Source organism: Zalophus californianus, chromosome 6 (assembly GCF_009762305.2).
Source record: "Zalophus californianus isolate mZalCal1 chromosome 6, mZalCal1.pri.v2, whole genome shotgun sequence".
Lineage (NCBI taxonomy): Eukaryota > Metazoa > Chordata > Mammalia > Carnivora > Otariidae > Zalophus > Zalophus californianus.
Genome location: NC_045600.1, coordinates 143770557 through 143796177, shown reverse-complemented (window position 1 = coordinate 143796177; position 25621 = coordinate 143770557). Strand labels below are relative to the sequence as shown.

Here is a 25621-nt window from a genome sequence, read left to right as displayed (position 1 = left end):
TACACTGCTGGTGGGAGTGCAAACTGGTACAGACACTCTGGAAAATAATATGGAGGGTCCTCAAGATGTTAAAAATAGAGCTACCCTATGACCCAGCAATTACACTACTAGATGTAGTGAAAAGAAGGGGCACCTGCACCCCCATGTTCATAGCAGTAATGTCCACAATAGCCAAACTGTGGAAAGAGCCGAGATGCCCTTCAACAGATGAATGGATAAAGAAGATGTGGCCCATATATATAATGGAATATTACTCAGCCATCAGAAAGGATGAATACCCAACTTTTACATCAACATGGATGGGACTGGAGGAGACTGTGCTAAGTGAAATAAGTCAAGCAGAGAAAGAAAGTTTCACTCATATGTGGAACGTGATAGTGCAGAGGACCACAGGTGAAGGGAGGGAAAACTGAATGGGAAGAAATCAGAGAGAGAGACGAACCATGAGAGACTCTGGGAAACAAACTGAGGGTCACAAAAGGGAGGGGGTGGGGGGATGGGGTGGCTGGGTGATGGGTATTAAGGAGGGCACGTGTGGTGATGAGCACTGGTGTTATACACAACTAATGAATCGTTGAACACTACCTCAAAAACTTATGATGTACCATATGCTGGCTGGCTGATTATAATAAAAAAATAAAAAAAAAGTTGCATTCTATACAGGAAAAAAAAATCTTTGAAAGGAAACATAGGATTGAATGTTCTGAGTCTTAAATTTTACATGCAGTAAAAAGAAAGAATGAATACATGCGTGTGTGTGTGTATTACAGGCCACCTGTGACCCAAGGATCATTCACTCTGGATGAAAAACAGCCGCACGCTTTCTCCTGCGCCATCGGCGGAGCAGAGCCCCAGGAAGGCGACCCGGCGCAGGAAGCCCTGTCTGCGCGGCCTGCTGTCGAGGGCAGGCAGCACATGGGGACCCGAGGGGCGGGGAAGGGGATCCGGGCTGTTACCTCCCAATGGCTGAACACCAGCTGCGGGCTGGCCAGACCACTCGTCCGCTTCCTGATCTCATCTGCAAAGCCGAAACTCTCGGCGACAGGCAGCACGGCCTTGATGGTGAACATGTCTGTTCCTTCTTTCATTTCTTCTTGAAGCACTCGGCCTTCTCTCTTTGACAAGACAGCATACACCCGACCTGCAAAGCCATACCGCTTTTCAATTCGTTGAGCTGCTACATGTCTAGAGCCACACAAAGACCTGATTACTCACGCCCCCGGAACAATCTACTAGTGAGTAACTTTGTTACCAACCAGCTGTGTTTACAAAAGCATGAACACTTTTTTTTTAAGTATTTAAAAGTACAACTATAAAAAGTTAGAGATATAAAGGTAACAAAAAGTGAAACCAGCCCAAGCGGCATGACCCAAAGGGCGATCCCCCCAACACGGCATGAGAAGGGGGAGACTTTGCAAAGAACCTTCTGATACAATGTCGCCCATGAGCAGTCTCTGGGCATGAAATCCAGTGAGATGAGTGTGACTGGGCTTTGTAAATATTAAAATATCTTAATAACTATGAGACGTTATTAATACGATGGTGATAGTGTAAGGCTACCTGGGCCTAGGAAGCAAGCAACTGGCACAGTGACATTTTTATTTCAAAAATGAAAACCACACACATAGAAATGCATGCTCATGTTTTTAAAAACTGCTAATATGTAAGTGGCAGAAGTATTTTATTTCCCTGAAAACAGATGGTCTTTGGCATCTTTAACGTCTGTTAACAATGTCTCCCGCCACATCACAGGAACACCAGCAAATCCTCTTGGCTAATACTTGTATTCCGTCCTTCGGCCCAAGGCTGCCTGATGCTCAGAAGGGAGAGGTCTTCCCCGGGGCTCCTGTAGGAGCACCTCGGGGCACAAGTCTTTCAACCGGTAAGCAGGACAGACTCTGCAAAGAACAGAGACCGAGCATCACACACAGCTGTGAGGAACCGGCTGGGGCCAGCAGACACTCTGATTAAAGCCTCCCATTTTACCTACCACTCAGAAAAAGTGGTTTTAAGGGTGTAACTGATCTGGGAACACCTTATCCTTAAAGGTTTACAACGCTGTGGCTGAGCAGGGTGGTTCTCTCCTCTGAGCACCAGCACAGGCCCTGGCTCTCCCTTCCTGGCTGCCAGGGGGATGACCCGGGGTGCCTGGCCCACCCAGAGCTACTTGTTTCCAACGAGAAACTGAGAACCCAGAGCCAGCCTTCTGACTGTGAACTTCTCCGACTGAGATTTCCCCCTGGTGGTGGGGATCAGGAAGGACCAAGGCAAACAAAAGGCAGGAAGCCCATTGTGTCCTGTGGCGGCCTTAGGAATAAAAAAAACCCTAAAAACGCTAATGGGTCTTTCTCATCTCCAGGTTTAGCTGAAAAATCAAACAAACCACAATTCTGTTAGTGCTGAACAGCACAGCCTTCCCCCTACTCTCCCCCACCAGCTCCCACACTTTCTGGCCCTTCCGTTTCCTGAGTGCTCAGATTCTCACTTCGTCAACACCTGGGCTCTACTGCTGGCCCGGGCTCAAGTGGAACTGCTCTGTTGACCTGTCACCGTCACTTTCAGATGGCAAATGTCCTTTTCCCATCCTCTCATGATTTCTGTGTAGCTGCAAAGCTACTGACCCATGCCGCTGACGGCTCTCCCCAGCGTCAGCATCACCCACCTCAGACCCCGGCCCTATTCAGGGACCGACGTCCCCCCACGACCACTCGCTGAGGCTCCGTTCGCTTCTCTGAACTCTCCCTGCGGAGACCTGATTCGTTTACCATTTGTGTGCATTCAACACGGAGGCCAGGCCCGAGGGGCTGAGACTGTCCCTACGCCCAGGCCCCCCACACTGTCACCCTCCAGCCCCACGCTGATCACAGAGCCAGGGCACCCCCACCGTGCAAATCCAGCACGCCTGAGATGAAACACCGTCCCGCCCGCTGTCCACACTAGAAGTCTGCGTTACGGAAACAGAAGAGAGGGTCAGAAGGGAACGGAAGGGTCACCAAGATCCACCAGAGAGAGACTGTGCTGGCCCTGCTCCAGCTCACCTCCTCCAGTGTGGTACAGGCCGTGTCAGGGCCCCCCTCCCCACTGGGCCACTTCCCAGCCCCAAATCTGCTCCCCTCTAGTTTTGTTAGCTCCAGTTTCTATCACACGGGACAGTGTTGCCCCTTTGGCTCAGACCAGCCTGCAAGCTCCTCGAGGACGGCTACCTGGCTTTCTCTTCTCCGCCCTGAACACCCTCCATCTTTCCGTGACAGGCCCTTCACTCCCTGTTCCATCCTGACCCTTTCCTATCTGCGCCACCATGACCTGCTCACCCGGCCCTTGGGCATGGGGTGCCCAGAACTGCACACACCAATCTGGGGACGGTATGGAAGCTTATGAGACAAGCACAAGGACAGTCTGTCTCCTAGAGGCCGTATGTATCTGCCTCAGATTCCCAGCAGGAGAGAAAACCGTACTACAAGAGCCAGCGTGTGTGAACAAGTAACCTTGACCCAGCCAGCTCATTCTAGGAAAAGCTTCAGGTGGTTTGCAGAAGTAAATACGAAACAGCAGGGGGGTGGCGAGGAGATCTACTGAGTGACTGGAGCGGAGACCGCAAGGTGTGGACCAGCAGGGATGAGCCCCGGCTGTGCTGCAGGGGCCCCAGCTCCTCCCCTTCCTTCGGGGATCACGCCGGCGGGATCGGATCAATAACTTCAATGGAGGCTGAATGTAATTAATCGTGTAATTTTGAGCCATGCAATTTTAATTCCACTAAAACTAAATCCTAAAACTGGGGCACAGTGATGGATCACCGAACAGAGGAAAACAGCCATAAATAGAACCTTCCAAATACACGTGGCTTTCATGACAAGTGCACCCAATGCCTCGACCCTCTAAACCCGCCACCGCTCTGAGATGTTATGGCAGCCACACCCGGGAGGCCTTGCAAGCATGTGGCCTCTGCGAATACTCCAACTCCCCTTCAGCACGACGTCGACTCCATTATACCTCAGTCATCTGTCCCTGTGTCCAAAGATCACGTGTGCCCCGCTGTACTGTGTGCGAGGCACCAAGAGGCAAGCACCCATCAGGGGAAAAATGGCAACAAAAAGGTTAATCAATAGGGGCGCCTGGGTGGCTCAGTCGTTAAGCGTCTGCCTTCGGCTCAGGTCAGGATCCCGGGGTCCTGGGATCGAGTCCCGCGTCGGGCTCCCTGCTCAGCGGGGGGTCTGCTTCTCCCTCTCCCCCTGCTCGTGATCTCTCTCTCTGTCTCAAATAAAAAAAAAAAATGTTTTAATAAAAAAAAGTTAATCGATGGAAACAGGTTGGTCAGGGCTGGTCTTTGAATGACTTCACCATAAACACCCCAGCCCAAATTCAAGGCCCTCTGGGGCTGCGGCAGTGACCCAGGACGTCCAGCTCCAGGACTGCCAGACCCGACAGCACACAGACTGAGCGTCCAGCCAAGCAGGAGCGCTCACCGCGGCGGCACACATCTGAGGTCCTCCCACTCCGCGCGTGCGCGCGCGGTCCTCCAACCCACAGCGCGCCTCGTCTCACTGCACAGTCACATCCTTTTCATGAGTTAAAGCCCGTTCAGAATCACCTGCTCCACTGAGTCTTCCATGGGATCCCGAGATCAAAACCATCTCTTCACCATCTGAACCTAATTTGCTCTTGGATGGCATTATACACTCTCCTATGTGTATTTTCTCCTTCTGTAACAGGGCAGGAAGACTGGTCTGTACGCTCCACAATCGTTCAAGCTGGACGTTTGGCAATTAAAGGTATGATTTTTTTTTTTTTTTCCAGAATTTAGGATAGGAAGCAGCTGTTCAGAGCAATGTTTTCTCTTACAGTAAACAAACAGGAAACAATGCGAACTTCCAATTTGGGGATGATGGGAAATAAATTATAGCATAACAAGTTGATGGGATGTTATGCAGAGGTTAAAATGAAATCCGTGAATACTAAGTAGCCAAATGGAAGCAGCTTATAAAATAAATGTAAAAAGCAAAACATCACACTCCTTCTACCATACGGTTACAGCTATGCAAAGTGTACTATTATAGACAAAGATTGTAAAACAAAGTGGAAAACAACACACTGATTTCCAAGGAGGAAGATTTTTCTTTTATCTTGTGGTTTCTGTTATTGCTGGTAACCCTTGTGGTGTAACTTCAGTGAAAACACACACGCCGGGAAATCGGTGGGCACTTCTGATTCTTATAAATCAGGTCACACTAACCCCTTTCCCTTTTGTTGCAGAGTGAGCCGACTGCTAAATCAAGCAGATGTGGTTGACAGGATGCAGATGGGCCTCCACCAAATGTGAGCTCCAGTGTGTTGTGGACACGGCGGGGAATGTGGGCTCTTCTACAGAGGAACTCAGCCCCGAGTCTGCAGGAAGTGCATGTCAACAAGTTGTCCCCCACCCGCAGCAAGATGGGTTAGCACCCTGACTGCAGCTCTGTGTCCTTATGATGGTCACCAGCAACCCACGGGTTCAGAAGGCATGATGATCACATCCAAAGTTGACAGGAGGCTGGAAGGCTAATTAACACTCTGGGACAGAGTCAAGACCACTAGGTAAGGACCCACATCCAACAAGACACAGGCTCCTGTGAGTAAATGCAAGGTCGCATGGTTGGCTTCACCCAACCCACCGTCCAGGGTTAGAGGTGACGCTGAGCAGAAGCTCCTATAAAACCAAGTGGGGACGAGTCCTCTAAGCCCCGTCGTGGTCTTCAGTGCTGGGCTACAGAGAGAGCCAATTCCACATTTAGCTGCTCTAACGCCAAATTATTCCATCCATCACAGCCCGTTTCAAAGAACTATCCCTTTCAAAAAGGCTACCCTGTTTCGAATTTTGCTAATCCCAATTTCTCAAAAAATTTCACTGGAAGACCATATCTGTTCACTGGATTCAACCGTGTTGCGCTTTCTGTTCCACATAATTAGGCTTTGTCACCTAACTCATCTCTCAAAGCAGGAATTATGCTTAACACAGTGTAGGCATCTATACACGTCCATACATTTTTGTTGAAATGAATTATGAGATGCTGAGGAAACGTAAAAAGAACCCAGCGTTTGGAAGAGAAGAGGTTTTTAGAAGTAAACAGTGACTTACTGAGACTGTTTCTGATATGTTAAGGCACGTATGTTCTCACAACGCGAGTGAGCATTTGTCTCTATGGGTAAAAACATAGGGAGGACTGCAGTAGCCGACGCGTGATTTAAAACTCTAGAGCTAGCAGAAAAAGTTCTTTTTCGTACGTGAAGTTGTTGCCAAAGATAAAAACCATGAGAAGCCAAGAATGAAAGAAGCTGCCAGGTTAGAAGAGGGAATATAAAGACAGACAGCTGAAAAACACAAACGAATTTCACTGTCCAAAGTTCAAAGTTATAGGCAAAGGCGCCTGGGTGGTTGAGTCGGTTGAGCGTCCGACTCTTGATTTTGGCTCAGGTCAGGATCTCAGGGTCGTGAGATCGAGTCCCACGTCGGGCTCTGCACTGAGCATGGAGTCTGCTTGAGATTCTCTCTCTTCCTCTCCCTGTGCCCCTCCGGCTCATGCTCTCTCTCAAGTAAATAAATAACATTTAAAAAAAAAAATCTAAAAAAAAAAAAGTTAAAGGCAACTTTCATGGGTAAAAAATGAGAACAGAACCACACCTTTAAGAAAGCAGAGTTTATAGGTGAAGAAGGCCTTTTCTTGGGATCATTTCCCTAGGTACAGTGATTCTGAGATGACTATTTTTCCGCAAAATGTCCTAAACGGATCATAAGTAATTCTATCCGTTTACAGAAGGATTTCTTGTTTTAATGGTCTGTGTAGAAAGAATTAAATTTTTAAAAGAGACTAAGGACACTCATTTTGCTAAATAAAAAAGACTTGAACTTGTCTTTTTACTTGTGCCCATTCCTGGAGAATTTAGAGCACCTGCCAGCAAAGCCTGGAAGATCCCTAAATATCTAGGCAGGGAAGCAAAAGGCCTTGGGAACAGAGAGTCTCCTCGTTTCTTGTTCCAGATGAAGGCGGTGATCCAGAAAGAAGAGGGAAAATACAGAAAGTCGGCAGCTGGCCGTACTGACCTTGGGTACTCGAACGTGGCCATCATTACCAAAGAACCTCTCAAAGCACTGAGAAAACGGACCTAAGAGGAGACTCTCACCTCTAAGCAGCTTCACACTGATGAGGACTTCATTCTAATTCAGGAGGAACAATTCCAGACCATATTGAAACACAGTTTCTTTGTAAGGTGGAGGGTGTGCGGCCAGTAGGCTGCAGAAATGATTAAGAAGGACGGCCAGTGGCCACAGTACAGAGGCCGTGCACTCACCAACCCACACACACAGGTACCACGTGGCGGGGTCAGAGGCCCAGCACCGCGCACTGGGCACCGGGAGCAGGCCAGGCAAAGACTGACTCTGCTCCTAAGAGAGGAGGACAAATAACCCCGACGATCGAGATCCGTAGCTCTTCCTACAAATGCCAGAACGGAGTGGGACGGCCAGGTGGAGAGAGCCAAAGGACAGGGTCACAGTGATATTTCGAGGGACTGTCCGAGGGCTGCCTGGTCACGTGCAGGGTCCTGGTGGTGATTTCCTAAAGGAAATGGGAAAGCGGGCACGGAGCACTGACTCAACAGGGATGACTCAACAGTCTGCCTGCAGTGTCGGGCTGATAAATGCCAACAGCTGATCCTGGCTTCATGTGGTACGTGGGACATTTGTCTTCTCAGAAAGCAAAGGACAAATGCCACTCCCAACGATAATGTAGGAGAGCCGGCAATTTGGGGAGGAGATGGGTTCCCATTACTCTCCCAGGAAGGCAGGAGAGGGAAGGACAGGCACAGATGTAGGGGGACCCCAGACTTTCGGAAGGATCATTTCAACCACATAAAGGAGAAAAAACAGAACAAGTTTTAGGAAAACAAACTCTAAGATAAAACTCCTTTCAGGAGTAACAAGAGTCTGAAATAACCACCACAAATGGTCCCAATGAGAGAAGGAGGAGGAGAGATCCTCCCCATCCCCAAAATACAACAGTAGCTCCAAAATAAACCTGTTCGGTCAAGAAGGGTATACTGCTGCGTCCTCATTCTGTTCTAATAGGACACGCACAGTGGACGGAAGAAGAAAAGGTGCATCAGGAGGGCGTCCGGGGTGTTAAGCTGAGCCTGCCAAAAAAAAAGGGCCAACTAACGACACCAGAAAGGGTCTTCTCCATTAGCTTCCAAGCAAGGATGAGACATGCCCACAATATGGAGAAACGTGTGCAGTGTCAATACAGAAGAGCTGGAAGGCAGGGCTTCCTAGTATGTGTGTCCTGCACTGTCCTCAGTGAGGAGAAACGGGGACAGCCTGTGGCGGGGGAATGAACACAGGAGAGAGAACACTCGAGTTCGAGAGAGCCAAGAAGCTGAGGAGCAGGTAGCTGGCCTCCTACACAGGGTCCGTCTCTGGGGCTGGAGTCGTATCTCACGGTCCTTAAGAAACTTGTCCTTTTGAGAAATTATGGATAATCTCTGCCAACAAATGAACTTCTGGGGGGATCAAAACCCTGGATTCTAGAAACTACAGACTCTGAAGCCATATGCTAATTTCCTGCAGAGTTTTAAGAAAATGTTAAAGATTTGTACATATTTATACAAGTATGATTTAGGCCTTTGGAAATGCGTGGACTTTCTAACACAACATCTTATCAACCTACACTTAGTTCTTCTTCTATATGGTTGGTACCTTGATCATCAGGGGAAATCTACAGATATGAAGGAGCTTAACTTCATCAAAACATTCAATTCACTGCTTACAGAGTTTCAGTTCTCACCAGACAAGAAAAGACACATAAAAAAATGAGAAAAGAATCAGTGTGTTAAGATTGTGGTACTGAGACTTCTTTTTCTTGGCATTAAAAAAAAACAAACAAAAAACAACCAAACCTTCCTGTACTATTGTGTTTCTGTATAAAAGCTAAGGGAAACAAGGAACTGTATAGATCTAGTTTACTTGTGTATAAATTTAGGAGTTCATGGGACTACGTAATTTCTATGGTCTAGTCAATCACCAAAATTTGGATTCTGCTTTCTGGGGAGGAAGTGGGAAAACATAACTTATTTTAAAAAAAGAAATGATGTTGATCCTGACTCCCTGTGAGTCAATGACAGGATGCAGTTGCTGCTTGAAGTGGGGTGCTGAGCAAGTAAAGTACGCCCTGAAGAACAGCAACAGAACAGCGGGAGGGCACAAAAGATCCCATCATGAAAACACAGCCGACGGCTCTGGAGAGTTTTCTGCTGGACATACACTAGAGAACAAACGTGCTCCTCAGGCATGTGCTGTGCCACAGCTTGTAGGGGGACGGATGGTGGCACACGTGGCCAGAAACCAGCAGGACACAAGACATTTGCCCAAGAGAGGCAACACGATGCCTCATCGTGAACAGGCTGTGAGCTGCCCATCAACAGAGGTATTCGGGTTGAGGTGGCATCTGTCAGGCTCTTCTTCATGGTTCCCTGATTCTAACTCCACCTCTGCCTTCGTGAATTATGAAAGTTTTTGGGGAAAGTGGAGAACATACAGGAATGGTCCTGATTGGTTTCCTCAAACTAATCTATGGATTCCATGAGCTGCGAATGATATGCTGCATCCAAATAAGGCTGAGACACACTGTACACTACAGGTCACCCCCGCAGATGTTCAAGCACGCAAGGCTCTGGGCGGTCCCGCATCACCACGTCCGCGTGGCTGTTTAGCCCAGCTATTTCCGAAACGCTGCCACGGACGCTCCGTCCCTACCCTAGGAGCCCTGCTCTGGAGGCAGGCCTGAATTTCTTTTGGGAAAAAAAACCCAACAATTTAGATATCTGCTTTTAGGCATAAATTGGCAAAAGAACCTTACGACTTCCTTCTTACAGGTGAAGAAAAGAAGTCTCAGTGAGAAGGATTACCTGTCAAAAGTCAAAACAGCTACTAAACGCCAGGGCTACGAGTCTCCAGGGATCCCAGAGGATCTCCTTCTCTCTGGAGACAGAAATCAAGAGTAGTATTTGCTGTAATGGTGAGTGACGAATAAAGCCCCCAATAATCTTCTTCTGCAGGGACCCAGAATTTACCGAAGCCCTTTTGTGTTAGGTGTGCAAGAATGTCACCGTCCTCTGATCATTTCCAGAAAGGCTCTGGTTACCTAGACCAATACGGTTACTCACTTGAGAAAGAGAATGCCACGCAGGTTTGGGTGGGAACACGTATGGGTGGTTTACACCTCACTTGCCAGATCTCTCATTACAGAAAAGAGTCTATTTGCTGCAAACGAAAAGACCTTTGGTAATCAAGTTGCGTCCCACCACCACCCCCCCGTCATGATTTTAATATTTAAGGCGCCTGGCTTTCAAAGATCTTAGTTCTTTAGTAAACTAGCTGATGACGTAGCTTCTGTAAAAAAATATTAAGTGCGCTTGAGTTTTCTGACTCCGAGACCTCACTGTCACCCCTGGCGTTTCTCACTGTCCTCGCCCTTCTTACCAAGAACATCACTGGTGGTCATGATGTCACACGTGTACATGGCTGCCATCAGACGCTGAGGTTTCACCTGCAGGGCGTAGCGACACGCCTCCTTCATGGTGGCGATGAGCTGTCCTGAGAAGGGTCCGTAGCAGTCAGTGAGCGAAGCCTCCCCTTTCTGGGAAGTCTTCTTCTCCAAGGGCTCAGAGCTGCCGTCTTGGAACCCCGGGTTTTCGCCTCCACCGGAACAAGCTTCCTCTTCCCCTTGTTCGTCCTGCACCACATCCCTTTGCTCTTCACTGTGTTTATCACTTGCCCCTTGTTCCTCAAATTTACTTAGGTCCCATTTTTCCAGAACAAAACAGACACCCATGAGAGGTTCCTCACACATGGGGCCAGAGAGGGTTGCTAGCTGGAAACCACTCACGATGCTGTTGCCCAAATCTCGGTATCTACTGGCCTCTTTTGAAGCTTTGATGGCTGGGCCTGTCCATACTGAGTCCTGAAAGTCTTCGCTTTTATTAACTAATATGTTGGGCCCGCATTTTCTTGGGCCAAATGACCAGATTTGGTCAACAGTGTTCCTCCATTTTCTCCCTGTTAGGTATTGCTCTAGTTTTCCTTTGAATTCGTAAATTTTCTCTTGGGTCTTCTGGTGGATCATCTGAGTATGTCTGTCCTCATTCAAAGAGGATGTCAACTGCTCCATAGAACGAATCAAATCACTGTTTTCTTCCAGAATCTGTGTGACTTCTTCCGGAAGGGGCAAGGCTCGAACACTGAGTGTGGCAAGCTTATTGGGGGTTGTTATGGTGATGAGCCCATCAGAGTCAACTTGGATTCCTTCAGGGATTTTGCTCTGATCTTCTTTTGTTTGGTGGATAACTGCAACTTTTTGTTGTTTGCCTATTTCTTCATTGACCATGTCGACTTTTGGGGGTTTTGTGATTGTTTCTCTGAATGGAATAATGGGTTCAGAAACACTGATTTGAATCTTTGCAAACCTACAGACAAATGCAAGAGAAATAACAAGGTTATAATAAATAACATCAAAACTCCCATACAGAAATGTCACACAACAGAGATTCTACAAAAACACAGAAACATAAAAGTGATTTTTCTAAGAAAGATCGGTACTGTACGTTATATCAGAATTCAAAGACCACTTTCATTTTGGTTTGAAAGGACCACCTCTAATAGGAACATACCTTCAGGGAGTTCTTTGCATATATAGGAATTTCACTGCTTTGTTCACGCTCAAAAAAACAAAATAAACCAACTATTTAGATAAAAATGTTTTGAGTGGAAAATAAGTATTTTAATAAGATCTGACATATGAATTCTTTAAAATACTATTTGCCAATTTAAGAACCTAGAGAAGACAAGCTCCATGATTATAACAAAGAATCAAGAACTTCAGGACATCTAGTCAAGTGCTGACAATGTATTTGGCTTCAATAATGAGGCTCACAGCGAGGCAAGGATGATGCAGGAGTGTGTCTGAGCTACACTTTCCAAAAGAACTTCCTGCTATGATGGAGATGTTCTGTATGCACTGTGATTGCTGGGCACCTGAAATGTGGCTAGTATAATGGGGAAGCTTTAATTATTTAATTAAATTTCAATAGGCACACATAGCGACTGAGCATGTGATATGTGGCTGGTGTGGCTCAGGAACTGAAGTTTTAATTTTACTTAACTTTAATGTGAAATAGCCACACGTGGCCCCTGGCTACTGTAATTGTACACGGGTTTTGAACCTCGGACCGTCCAGTACCATGTTTGGAAAGCCCCTTTTCCACATGTTATCAGGTTTAATTTCTTTTTTTTCTTTAGAAAAAAAATTTTAAAGATTTTACTTTTTATTTATTTGATAGAGAGAGAGAGAGAGAGAGAGTAGGGGGAGGAGCACAGGAAGAGGGACAGACTCCACACTGAGCACAATGTGGGGCTTGATCCAATGACACAGAGGTCATGACCTGAGCCGATACCAAGAGTTGGACACTTAACCGACTGAGCCACCAGGTACCCCTCAGGTTTAGTTTCATGCTGCATTTTCTTCCTAATGAATTATGAGTTCACAGAGGGCAGATCTGAGGAAATTGGTGTGGACTGATTGTGAGGACCAGGAAACCATGCAATCTTTCTCTTATTTTCTGTCTAGTTCACTCCCAGGTAATACCAAGGCTCTGGTCTGCTCCATGTCTGCCATTAGCAATGGGGATGGACACATGTCTGAATGTGGACATACAAGTATGTGTGTTCACATGTACACTTTATATGAGATTTTGGGACAGTGGAACAATGCTCTTCTCTGAGAAATGTTACTCAGTAAGGGCACCAAATACTAAAAGTTTCTGAAATGCTTACATTTGATTCTAGATTTGTTTCTGGTTTCTGTAGAACATTCTGTGGATCTGGACAGGTATTTGGTTTATTTGATTTTATTCTTTTTGATTAAATTTGAAAACTCAGTAACTACATGGTTTTCTAAAAAATAGCATGTTACCAAAACTGGTAAAATTGAACCTAATTGATTTTAGAATATGGCACCTGAACAGACCATAATGTGTGGAAGAAAATAACATGAATAAACATTATTTCCAAGAAAGGTTTTGGTTTTGCCAGTAAGTGTGTTCACTTTCAAGGATTAGCATATCTGAATGCTGTTTCAGTTCACTGCTATTATTGTTACAGAATATACAAGATGGATGTTTTCTTGACATTGTATTAATTTAAAATATACTCTGTGAGGGGTGCCTGAGTGGCTCAGTCAGTTAAGCAGCTGGCTCTTGATTTCAACTCAGGTCTGGATCTTAGGGTTGTGAGATCGAGCCCTGTGTTGGGCTTCGCATTAATAGTGGAGCCTGCTTGGGATTCTCTCTCTCCCTCTCTCTCTAAAAAAAAATCTAAAATAAATATAAAACAAATATATGCTTTGTGAAATAGGTGATGGGGATTAAGAATACACTTACCATGATGAGCACTGGGTAATGTATAGAACTGCTGAACTAACAATGCTGGAATTAAAAAAAAACTTAATAAAAAAAGCACTACTTTATTCAGGGTATTGTGACTAATCACAAAAGTGATCACTAAAGTCATCAGCGACATGCATTTGGTGCCCACTATGTACACGGGGACATGCCCTACACATTTTTATGTATTACAAAAATAGTAATAAAATATACTTTATTTAATACCTGAACTTGACAAAGACAGCATACACAGATAAACCTGCAGTTCAATCTTACTTAAGAATTCAGATATAAAATCTACAATTACAATGAGAAAAAAAGGATATATGTGTATTTTTTCTTTTTACTAGTCACTTATTACATATGAGACACTGTGCTAAGTGTTCTATACGCATTACATTTTTAGTATTATCCTCATTTTCTAGAGGAGAAAACCAGGTAAGAAAGATTAAGTCACACCCCCAAAGTCACAGAGTTCGTCAGCGGAGAAGCCAGGACTCAAATTTAGGTCTGACCTCAGAATCCATTCTTCTTCCGGTTATGCTATACTGAAAAATTAAACAGCACATCAAAGGAATACTTCACCGCAACACTAAGTAGCTTTTATTGCAGGGTATAAAAATTTATTTGTATTAAGAGATCTGTTAAAATAATATAGCACATTAAAAATGTCAAATAAAGTAATCCATCTATGTAACCATCTGTAAAACTGCTTAGCATTCAATAAAATTTAATACCCTTTCCTGATTTTTTAAAAAAGGAAAGCATTTAGAAATCTCAGAAGTAGGAAAATATTTTTAAATTATCGTTATTTTGAGAAAATATGCTCATATTCTTAGAAACTCAAGAAAATCACCTGCCGAGCTACTGAAATGATGAGTGAATACATCTACGACATCGGCCCCCTTTCCTCGAATTGTCAGGTAAAAAGGGCTGTGCGTCTTACCAGCCCTTCAACTTTCTGAGGGTCCCAAGAAGTTCCCTACAATAACCACTTACAAGAAGAATGAAAACCACTCCACGCCATGGAAGTGGGAATGTTCACATGACTGTCACACCTGCAAAGCACCTCGGGACCGAAGGCTATTCAAATCCCGGGAATGCAGAGCCTGCCATTACTTCCAGAGAATGCAGGAGGCTCAGACTCCCCCAGCAACCTCCCGTGGCTTCCTGCCATCCCTGAGCACCAGCACCGGGAAATCCTGCTGTCTCTGACCAGCCCTTCCACCCGTGAGACCTGGACATGAAGAACCTTGGCAGTCTCTCTGGCCGGGACACGACAGGCTGTCTCCTACCTCCCGCTCCCGCATGTAACGTAGTCCTGAACGTAACGTAGTCCTGAAGGTGTGTGACAGTTGGAAAGGAAGCTTACAGGTTAGAAGGCAGGTTCTCTTCCACGAGAGCTAAAAAAACCTCTAGAATTTCTAGAATACTCTTCATGTAGGTATAACTGTAAAATTTTATAGGATAGATGACAAAACAAAAATCAATTGACCCGTGACTGACCGCACAGTGAACACCCATGAAAGCAGCCACTCCAGTCAACACTACGAGCCCTCAGGAGGACCCATCAGGCCTTCCCCCAAGCCCACCCTGACTTTGACTGTAGTCCTTTCTTTAAAATTCTTATCCCCTAAACCTGTACCCCCTGCACGCTACAGCTCAGTCAGGTCTGCTTTTGTACTGTGTATATCAACCCCAACCAACCTTGTTTCTTCAGTTGGGTTCTTTGGCTCAGTATTATGTTGTGAGATTTCTCCATGTTTGAATGGCTAGCTTGTTCACTGAGGTTACTCTACAGAATTGCATGCTAAGACTATATCATAATTTATTTATTTATCCACTATACTGTTTGAGTTGTTTCCAGTTTGGGTCTATTAAAACGCCTGTTGCGATGAATATTCATGGCACACACTTGTTAAACTTTGTGTGAAGTATCTTTAGAAACGGGAGTAGATTTGCCAAGCCACAGAAAGTACAGGAAGTACCTACCCCCTACCTGAGTAGGTAGCATGGAATTGTATTCCAAAGCAGTTGCGCCAATTCCCATTCTCACTAGTTATGTAGGTGAATTCCTACTGCCTATCTCTGCCACCATCTGATACTGTCACTTTTAAATTTGAACCACTCTGGTGGATACATAGAGGTATCTCACTTTGGTTTTAATTTCCTTTCATTAATTAAAAGTTGAATATCTTTTCATATATTTATTAGTCTCAGGCTTCTGTTATGTAAAGCACCTGTCCAAATCTTCGTTCCATTTTCTAGGATTGTTGGCTCTCATTACTTGTAGGAATTCTTTATATATTGGAGCTTTAAGTCCTTTGTTTATTATACATTTTACAAATGTGCTCTCTGACCCCAATGCTTGCCTTCTTACTCTTCACAGTGTCTTCCAATGATTAAACTTGACTCTGTCATTCATGCTTTGAACACCCTATTTAAGAAGCTTTGCCCTATCCCGAGGTCTCAAAGATATTCTCCTCTATTATCTTCTAGGTACTTTCTGATTTTTGCCCTCCACACTTTACAATGCACCTGGAATAAATCGCTGAGTTCAGGATGAGGTAGAGGCTTTCAAGACAGAGGTCCGAGCTGCCAGAACCATCTGCAGAGAGGCCAGTCCTGCCCACTGTTCCACTGGCCCCCTTTACTTTTTTTTTTTAAAGATTTTATTTATTTATTCGAGGCAGAGGCAGGCTCTGTGTGGAGCAGGGAGCCCGATGCAGGACTCGATCCCAGGACCCTGGGATCATGACGTGAGCTGAAGGCAGATGCCTAACCGACTGAGCCACCCAGGCGCCCCGCTCCCCTTACTTCTGTGCTCTCTGCACGAGTCCACTCATCCGTCTATCCTTACGTCAACAGCACATAGCCAACTTCTGTAGCTTTAAAATAGGTTTTGATTTCCAGTGCAGTAAGAACTTCTACCTTGTTCTACTTTCTTAACGGGTTTTAGTCATTACTGGCCCTTTGCATTTCCACACAAATTTGCCGAGCTCTGCAAACATATAGTTAACAGGATTTTGACTGGGACTGCTCTGAATGTATAATCACTTTGGGAAAAGGTGACATCATTTTAATACTAAATTTTTTAAAGCAATACACAACACAACCTTCTTTTGTGTTTTATAGTTTTTGCACAGAGGGCCTATAAATGAATACATTTTATTCCTGGATATTTGATATTTTTGTTACTGTAAATGGTCACCTTAAAATAATTTTCATTTTATGTTTATTAATGGTATACAGAAATGAAATCCATTTTGCTTGCATATTAATCTTGAATAGAGCAACTCTGCTGAATTTACTTACTAAACAGTTTCCATAGATTCTTCTGGATTATTAGTCCACAATCATATCATGTGCAAAAGGTGATGGTATTAATTTTTCCTTTTCGAAAAACTAATTTTATTATTTTTTATTCTTTATAATGCTGCCCAAGACCAATAGTACAATGTTCCACAGAACCTGTAACAGGGGGTAGGCACCCTTGTCTTACTTCTGATCACAAAAGAAAGCTTTCAAAAATTTCACCCAGTGAGTACATGTTTGCTATAGTTATTCTGAAGATACTCTTTATCTGTTTAAGGAAATTCCCTTCTAGTCCTAGTTTGCTAAGAGTTTTGATCATGCATGAATACTGAATTTTATTAAATGCTTTTCCTTTGTCCACTGAGATGATTTCTCTCCTTTTCCTGTTAATCTGGTAAAGGTACATTGATATATTTTTTAATTTTTAAAATTTGTATTACGTTAGTCACCATACATCATTAGTTTTTGATGTAGTGATCCACGATTCATTGTTTTCATGTAACACCCAATGCTCCATGCAGTACGTGCCGCCCTCCTTAATACCCAACACCGGGCTAACCAATCTCCCCACCCCCCTCCCCTCTAAAACCCTCAGTTTGTTTCTCAGAATCCATAGTCTCTCATGGTTCATCTCCCCCTCCGATTTCCCTCCTTCATTTTTCCCTTCCTTCTCCTAATGATATATTTTTTTAAATATATCATTCCCTTCGTTTTTCCTTTCATTTTCATTCCTAGTCAGGCACGAACTGGGTCCTGATGGACCTGTCCACTATCCTCTCCCACACTTGGTCCAGCGGACTTCCCAGCTAACTGTCCATTCAAGTGGAATAGAGGATTCTTCCCTACGTGGGCTCCAGGTTTTCTCTCTGACATGGGACAGACAATATTGTGCTTGAACATGAGGTCATTTCTCTACTGCACCAGGCCACAATGCATTGGAAATTATTTTTGTTTTGTGTTGAAAGGGGAAGGTGTCCTCACTTTTAGAAACTAGAATTTTTAGGAAAAGCAAATAACAAGCACTTCAGAATTCATCAAGTATCTTATTAAAGCAGTATATATTTTTTGAAAAGCAAATAGATTTCTGCTTTTGTTAGCCTCATTCAATGTAAGTCTAAATTATTTTCAGGTATTTGGATAAGGGTATTTTCTAAAAAGGTTTACACAGAGTAGTTTCCAAAATAAACTGATTTATTAAAATATTTTAATGCCACATTAAGGGCATAATAAAAACTAATTTTATTATGAACTATAGTTTTTTTCTCCTGGGATAAAAAAGTACCCATAATGAAAGCCATTAGGAAAAAATGAAAAAGACTAAACAAAGATACAAATAAGCAGTAATCAATTAAAATCAATTTTAGGTTTATGGGAAAACATTATTTGAAATGTAATTCTAAGTGCCAAAAAGCATCTTTTTAAAGAGGAGTTAATGGCCTGAGAAATGTAAGGTTATTTAACATGGATTTTAATTGGCAGCAGAGTGTGACAAGAGAAAATAATTTAGTTCAAAGACCGAAAAACGAACATAACATTTCAATAGTTTTTTAAAAATCCTCTTGAGAGCTGTTATTATCTTAAAATATACCTTAAGATTTATCCAATTAGCATTATTCTCTAACCAATATTGTAACCTTCAGAAATTGTAAGAAATGGTATCAAACATTGAGGAAACGAAAGATCTGCCTTCCAGTTTTGTACTAATCATGCCTATAAAAACATTTAAAGGAGGAATAAGCCACATCATTTTAGGCTGAAGAACAGAGCTGAGAAAACTCCCCCTCTGGCAGGAGCTTCTACAACATCCCCAAGGATGGCACCGCAGGGCACCTGTTCTCATGCTATTCCATTATGAGCAGTAGTGCGAGGACCGTGGTGGGAGGCCCGTGGCGGGAGGCCCGTGGCACGAGTACTGTGGCGGGAGGACTGTGGCACGAGGACTGTGTGGGAGGACCGTGGCCGGAGGACTACGGAGGGAGGACTGCGGCGGAGGACAGTGGCATGAGTACTGCGGCGGGAGGACCGTTGCACGAGTATTGTGGCGGGAGGCCCGTGGCACGAGTACTGCGGCGGGAGGACCGTGGCATGAGTACTGCGGCGGGAGGACTGTGGCACGAGTACTGTGGTGGGAGGACTGTAGCACGAGGACTGTGTGGGAGGACTGTGGCCAGAGGACTACGGGGGGAGGACTGCGGCGGGAGGACCGTGTCATGAGTACTGCGGCGGGAGGACTGTAGCACGAGGACTGTGTGGGAGGACTGTGGCCAGAGGACTACGGGGGGAGGACTGCGGCGGGAGAACCGTGTCATGAGTACTGCGGCGGGAGGACTGTGGCACGAGTACTGTGGCGGGAGGACTGTAGCACGAGGACTGTGTGGGAGGACTGTGGCCGGAGGACTACGGGGGGAGGACTGTGGCGGGAGGAGCGTGTCATGAATACTGTGGCGGGAGGACCGTGGCATGAGTATTGTGGCACAAGTACTGTGGCAGTAGGACTGTGGCATGAGTACTGCGGCGGGAGGACCGTGGCATGAGTATTGTGGCACAAGTACTGCGGCAGTAGGACTGCGGCACGAGTACTGCGGTGGGAGTACTGTGGTATGAGTACTACGGAGGGAGGACTGTGGCACGAGTACTGCGGTGGGAGGACCGTGGCACGAGTACTGCGGTGGGAGGATTATGGCACGAGTACTGCGGCGGGAGGACTACGGCAGCAGTATCTTCACAGTAGTAATAGTTGGTCGGACCAGTACCAACGTGACTGACTCGTCATAAGGATTAAATGAGACAGTGTTTAACACAGTGACTGGCATGTAATAATAATTATGTTGATTATTTATAATTAATACAGTCCCCCAAAATTTTAAAAATAAGAGGAAGGAAGGCCATTACAAGGCAATTCATCAAAGAAGAAAAATGAATGGCCAAATAAACACAGAAAGAAATGTTTCAGTATCATTAGTTACAAACACAGAAAATGTGTTTATTCACAATGAACACCTGTTAGTTGTCTTCCAGACTGGGTAAATTTTTTTAAAATGATAATATACAGGGTTGGCTACATATGAGAAAAGAAGCATTTTCAAAGACCTTCTCCCACTTACAGAGTGAATTGTACCGGCCTTTCTTAAGGACGATATAGATCGTGAGCCTACAAAACACGCCAGCAATGTATGGCAGCTGGTGAGCCCGAAGCTTATGGTAACCAAATAACCAGAGCTGCTCCCATGCAGGCGTCCATGTACGCGGGACTACGCACAGCACAGGCTGCGGGTTTGTGGGCCCGACCGTCTCGGACATGATCTCCGTGTGGTAAGTGCCTCTTTTCATCCTTCTGTATTTTCCTAATTGCTATGATAAACACACATTAGCTTGGGAATAAAGAGAAATGTTACTGACAAAACATGATCTGGGATGCCTACTTTATGACAGGTCCCATCACCAGGATGGAGAAATGGAAAGATTTCCCGAAGGTGTACCTTGTGGAGACGACATGAGGAAGGACAGAAGTCAGTCCCAGTCGCTCTAAGCTCACAACATAGGACTCTGTTCTGTTGACATGCGTGTGCGTATGCTCACAGGAAGATACTCACATGTGAAGCTATTGTATGACTCAAGCTTGAAAATGTAAAATTATTCAAGTACAGAAGTAAAGTGTCAGTCATTAAAAACAATCTATGATCCAACAGCACAGTAACAGTTCATGCTTGAATTGAGGGCCTTTCATTTTTCTCCAAAAACTAGCCATGTATGTCCAGTGGAACTCAGAATCCACTGGACACACCGACCCCCCAGCCCCACCCCCGACTACCACCAACCTACCTGTCTTTCAAGTCATCCAGGCATCGCTGAAGGTGGACCTCCCCCGCCGTGACTAAAACGTGCTCTCCCGTTTCTTGAATTAAAATCTGGACACAGGGGTCAGCCTGGTTTAACAGCTTCATTCCTTTGACGAGCTGAGGCATTTCACCTAGGTTAACAAGATGAAGGCTGATTTTCATCTTGCTTAAAGATGAAAACCTGCTTAAAAATCTACCAAATGATCTGATAAAGATAAGAAATCAACATCTTTTAATAATATAAGAAAAATTGAGATCATGACAAATACTTACCATCGGGATTTCAAGGAAACCTTTGTATATAAACTGCTAACTGGATTTTAAAGTGGACCCTGTGATCTAGCAAAGGCAGCCCATGAAGCACACAGTACATCCACCCAGTGGCTCTCGGGGGCAGGAGCACTGGGAAGTCTGGGTCCAAGAGGGTGGCCACCCCAGCGGTCAGCATCCACGGCAGACACAGCATCCACGGAGAGAGGGGCTCCGCCCCACAGTAAGGAGGGGCACGAGGGACCAGGGCAGAGTAAACTCACAGTAACTACCCCTTGAGGGCTCACAGGAGTGAGCACAGCGTTAGAAGTACTCCCAGGCATTCTCAGTGTGCACTGAGATGGACCTTGTAGCAACAGCAAGAAGACAGAACAGTGCGTATAAAATTCAGACACGGACATGTGGGAACACGGGCTGCAGTAATACAGGCAAGAACACGCACGGTAAATCTAGCAAAAGCAATATATCTGGTGGGAAAAAGGAGCAATGCTCTTTTTAAAATTATGAAGAGAACTGGGTGCTCCTTCTCAATCATTTTAGTTTATTTTTTACAAAGTTCAGAACATTCTAATGAAAGAGACATGAGGAAAACTCTTGGCATCCAGATGGATCATCCTAAGTCATTCTATTATTGCATCGCCTCATTTAAGGAGAGGAAATCACCCTTACTGAGCGTCTGCTACGGGATGGGCCGGGGCTGGGCACCAGGTCCCTGTGCTCCTGCCACCACAACGCAGGGAAGTCACTTCGGCTGCCCATTAGGGCCAGTGGCACACAGCCGCCAGAGTTCAAAGACTATAAATTTCTATGAAAACATCATGGTCTGAATGATCAATTATTTCCTTACTCTCTGTTTTTTAAACATTTAGATCTAAATGGAATAGAGAAGAACTGAGTCCTACTAGAAAGGCCTAAGAATGAGCTACAGTTGCCAGACTCAAACGTCACAACTCCAATTAAACTTCCTTGTCCTGTACACACACGGGCCGGAGGCAGCTGACAGCGGCCAGAGCCAGGCCGGCAGTGGAAGAGAAGAGCAAACCAGGAGGGCCCAGAGAGGAAGCCGGCGTTAGAGAGAACAAGGTAAATCCATGCAGCCACCCCGCACTGTGGTCCACAATGGCGGCCCCGAAAGGACGCTCAGCTCCGGGTCCCCACGAAGATGGCTGCTCACCAGGACTGAGCCCAAAGGTCACAGAGGCGGTCCTCTGAGTGTCTGCTCTAGGAGCCCAGGGAGCCTCACTGCTAAGGCCATCTGGTGGAACATGAGGCCGAGACAGGCTTTCGGAAGGCCCCAGCTCTGGGGCGAGGAGGGGTATGCGTGTGCAAGGGCAACGGGACCGTCCTCCATTTTGGCAGAGAACTACCATCTGACAGCGTTTGTCCTCTGGGTCCCTGGGAGCACAGTCTGGAGATTCTGCACTGACCTGCCAGCGAGCACTGGGAACACGGGTTAGCGAGGTCACGGGGAGCTAAATACAAGGGTTACTGAGGACCGGTCAGGCAAATGGTGTACACCAAAGACGAAGCACTAGTTATTACATGATCTGCCATATGCGGGTGGGGCAGGGAATGCTTTCTAAACAGGCCAGAAATGCTCTGTGTCCAGATAATCTACACAGTTCAGGGAAGAGCATATGACAGATTCTGGAGCAAGAAGCGTGGGCCAAGATTCTGAAACAATTGCATAAAACATGAGCTTTGCTGAGGCACCACCCATGCCAGGGTTGTGGGGGTGCAGAGATGCCCTTGTCTCTGCCCTGAAGAAGGATCCAGGTTTCCCAGGGAGAAGGTGCCTAAATATACCATGCTCCTAAGGCAGAGGTCAGACTCCCTTTGGTGAGCGGGTGGCATGCAGGGCCTCATGGCGGGAAGATCACTCCTATTACACACCCGAATGAAAATCCACAGCACACTGTTGAAGCAAATAGTGAGGAACCAAGTACGAAATGCACACATTTACAAGGTGTCATGAACATCACAGGCTTTTAAAAACAAAGTTGTCTTACTTGGGTGTTTCGGTTCAACAGCAACCCTCACAATAGGGGTAGCCTCGAAGTTGAGCGGTATAAATGGCGGGCAAGATGGCATGCTACACAGGGTCGCCGACTTGAGCACGAAGTCTTGAAGGCCCCCTATACCTGCAGGAAGGAAAAGATCTGTGCGGTCAATAAAGGGTGATCAGTTTGGAAATGACATTAGGAAAATAAGACCATCAACCCAGCATATGGGTCAGGGAGGAGACACACTTAAAAATGTGGCAAGGAACGAGGCCGACCAGCACCCCTGGATGCTATTCAATTGCTGTTAAAAAGACAAGAATTCTGTGGGCTACTGTTTTCAAGATGCACAAATCACGTAGTTACATCAAACTCGGCTAACACATCCCTAACTTTGATCACAGAAGTGATCATGTCCAGATACATACATCTGAAAATACTAATTATTTCTAATTGTAGCTCTTAGTTTTTAAAATACATTAATTTGATGAAGATGAATCTCTACAGAAATAGTCTCTTTTCCCAAATACTTGCATAGGGCTCAAGGGCATTTAGAGACTTCAAGTTTGAGGCTGCTACAGGGTACCTGACCCAAGTCACCCTTCATACCACCCCAATTTTAGAAGAGGACATCGGCCCCCTTCCCACCCCCTCCCACCGCCCTCCCCACTTCAGGCTCCCGGAGATGGCTGCCTAAGACCCTCCAGGAGGGCATCGGTCTTTGAGCAGATGGGAGCACAGGAGAGCTAAAGGAGCGCGCTGAGCCTCACATCCACAGTAAGAGCAGACATCGTTCTAGAAGAAATCGAGTTACACACACAAGGCCATTTTTGTGCTTCTGGGCTAAGGTAAAGATTGGGAAGGGCACGGAAGGGCAGGCCATCCGCTGAAGGGGAAGAGGGCACAGGGGACAGGGGCGGGGACATTCGATCAGCATTCCAGTCTCCATTTTGAGCTCAGAAACGAAGGGAAGGAAGCAAGGAAAGGAAGCTGCTGTCTTTGGTTGACACCCTGATGTGAAGGGACCGGGGTGACGGATGCCACACAACCCAACGTTCTGCCTGGGAGGGGAACTGAAACAGAAGTTTCCGGCACGCAAGCTCAGGAGGCGGTGGCAAGGCCTCTTGGTGGACTGCACAGTGTGGACAGACCTCCATCGTCCCCTGCTGAACACCTCCAGAATTCACCACCTGATGCCTTAAGGGAGAGCTCCAAGCACAAGGAAATCTTCCTTCCATCACGTGGACACCGGTCTTCACCCCATGGCTACACATGCCCTGTCTGGCTCCCCAGAGGACCTCACAAGATGTGCCTCCACATTCACCGACCACCCTCGGGATTTTGAAGGTATCTGTCAGATCCTCTGAAGCCTTTTCTGCCTCACACTAAACATCATTAGCTCAACATGATTTCTAGACCTTTCTTGTGCAGGGGACCCTCCCCAGACTGAGGTTTCCAAGGTACTAAATTTAGTCCCTGTACATCTGTGTATTTATCTGGTCAAGGTGTAACTTTCTTTTCTTTCTTTTTAAAATTTATTTAATTAAATTAGTTTATTTATTTGTCAGAGAGAGAGAGAGACAGAGAAAGAGCACAAGTAGGGGCAAAGGGAGAAGCAGACTCCCCGCTGAGCAAGGAGCCCGATGCGGGACTCGATCCCAGGACCCTGGGATCATGACCTGAGCCGAAGGCAGACGCTTAACTGAGCCACCCAGGCATCCCAAGGTGTAACTTTCTTATCACTGTGCCTCTTGGCCCAGCACCCAGAAAGGTCTACACCGGCCCCAGCTTCTTGCTACCTCCCCCGACTGGTTAAACAACGATGGAACAGATCTGGGTCTGCCCCAGTTCCCACCAAGTCTACTGGGAATAACATCATCTCCCCTGAGGCCAGACCCTGCATTCCCGCTGGCCAGCGCACATGTCCTTCCTGCACACACGGCCTGTGGTCTTTAATGGAACGAGAGAGGCCAGGCCTTCCTCTGTATCACCAGGGATGTGGACTGCAGATGGTCAGCATATTGTGAAGGCTTGTCTGTCTGGATGTCTGGGCTGCACTCTGTTACTCAAATTACAAAATCTATTCTTGCTGCTTAGATATGTCCAGATTTATGAACATGACTATAATTCCCCAAAAAACAGAAAAGAGAAAAGTCAATACCACAGTATTCCTAGTCAAGATTAAGAATTTATAGAAGAAGCAATGTTCCAAAGATAGTAAAAAAATATCCACCACCTGTATTATGTGTCACCATTTTTACTTATTTTAAAATACAATCTTAAAATCTAGGAAAGGGACCATTAAGGTTATTTGGGCAAAGCACAAAAAAAAAAAAAAAAAGATTTAAAAATCACTTTGAGAATTTCTTGAAATACTACCAGATAATTATTGAGTGTACAACCTGATATTTATGCAAAAACACAGTTTAAAAGAAGCTTTTTGTTTTCAAATGATATCAAGTACAATTTTGAAAAAATAAAAGTATACCCAGAATCACACCATCCTAAGACTGTCACTGTTTTCATTTTGATGTATTTCCCTCTTGCCCTGCCCCCACAGGCACACATAATTTACCGTTACAATGTCCATACAATTTTTTTATCCTTTCTCTTTTACTTCTGTTGTTCTGGTCACAGTGATAGCAATTATGTAGGAACACTTTCTTCACAGAAAGGACATCTGCTAAGGCATTTTTCAACTGGGGCTCAGGGGGGTAAAGGACATGTTCCCTC

The 25621-nt window shown here is 45.5% G+C and overlaps 1 protein-coding gene across 4 annotated transcripts in view; it reads right to left on the bottom strand.

Moving 5' to 3' along the window:
• The window catches only part of EFL1 (elongation factor like GTPase 1), a 118645-nt gene that overhangs the window by 7213 nt on the left and 85811 nt on the right, over positions 1-25621 (bottom strand). For 3 of the 4 annotated variants that reach the window (XM_027571620.2, XM_027571623.2, XM_027571621.2), the window contains 4 exons: positions 22898-23029; positions 20602-20749; positions 10508-11490; positions 957-1141 (listed from right to left, as the gene is read on the bottom strand). In XM_027571620.2, the coding sequence (XP_027427421.1) occupies positions 957-1141; positions 10508-11490; positions 20602-20749; positions 22898-23029 (1448 nt within the window). Of the gene's footprint in view, positions 1-956; positions 1142-1174; positions 1899-10507; positions 11491-20601; positions 20750-22897; positions 23030-25621 lie in introns of those variants that run through there. The other variant, XM_027571622.2, reaches the window with a different exon arrangement.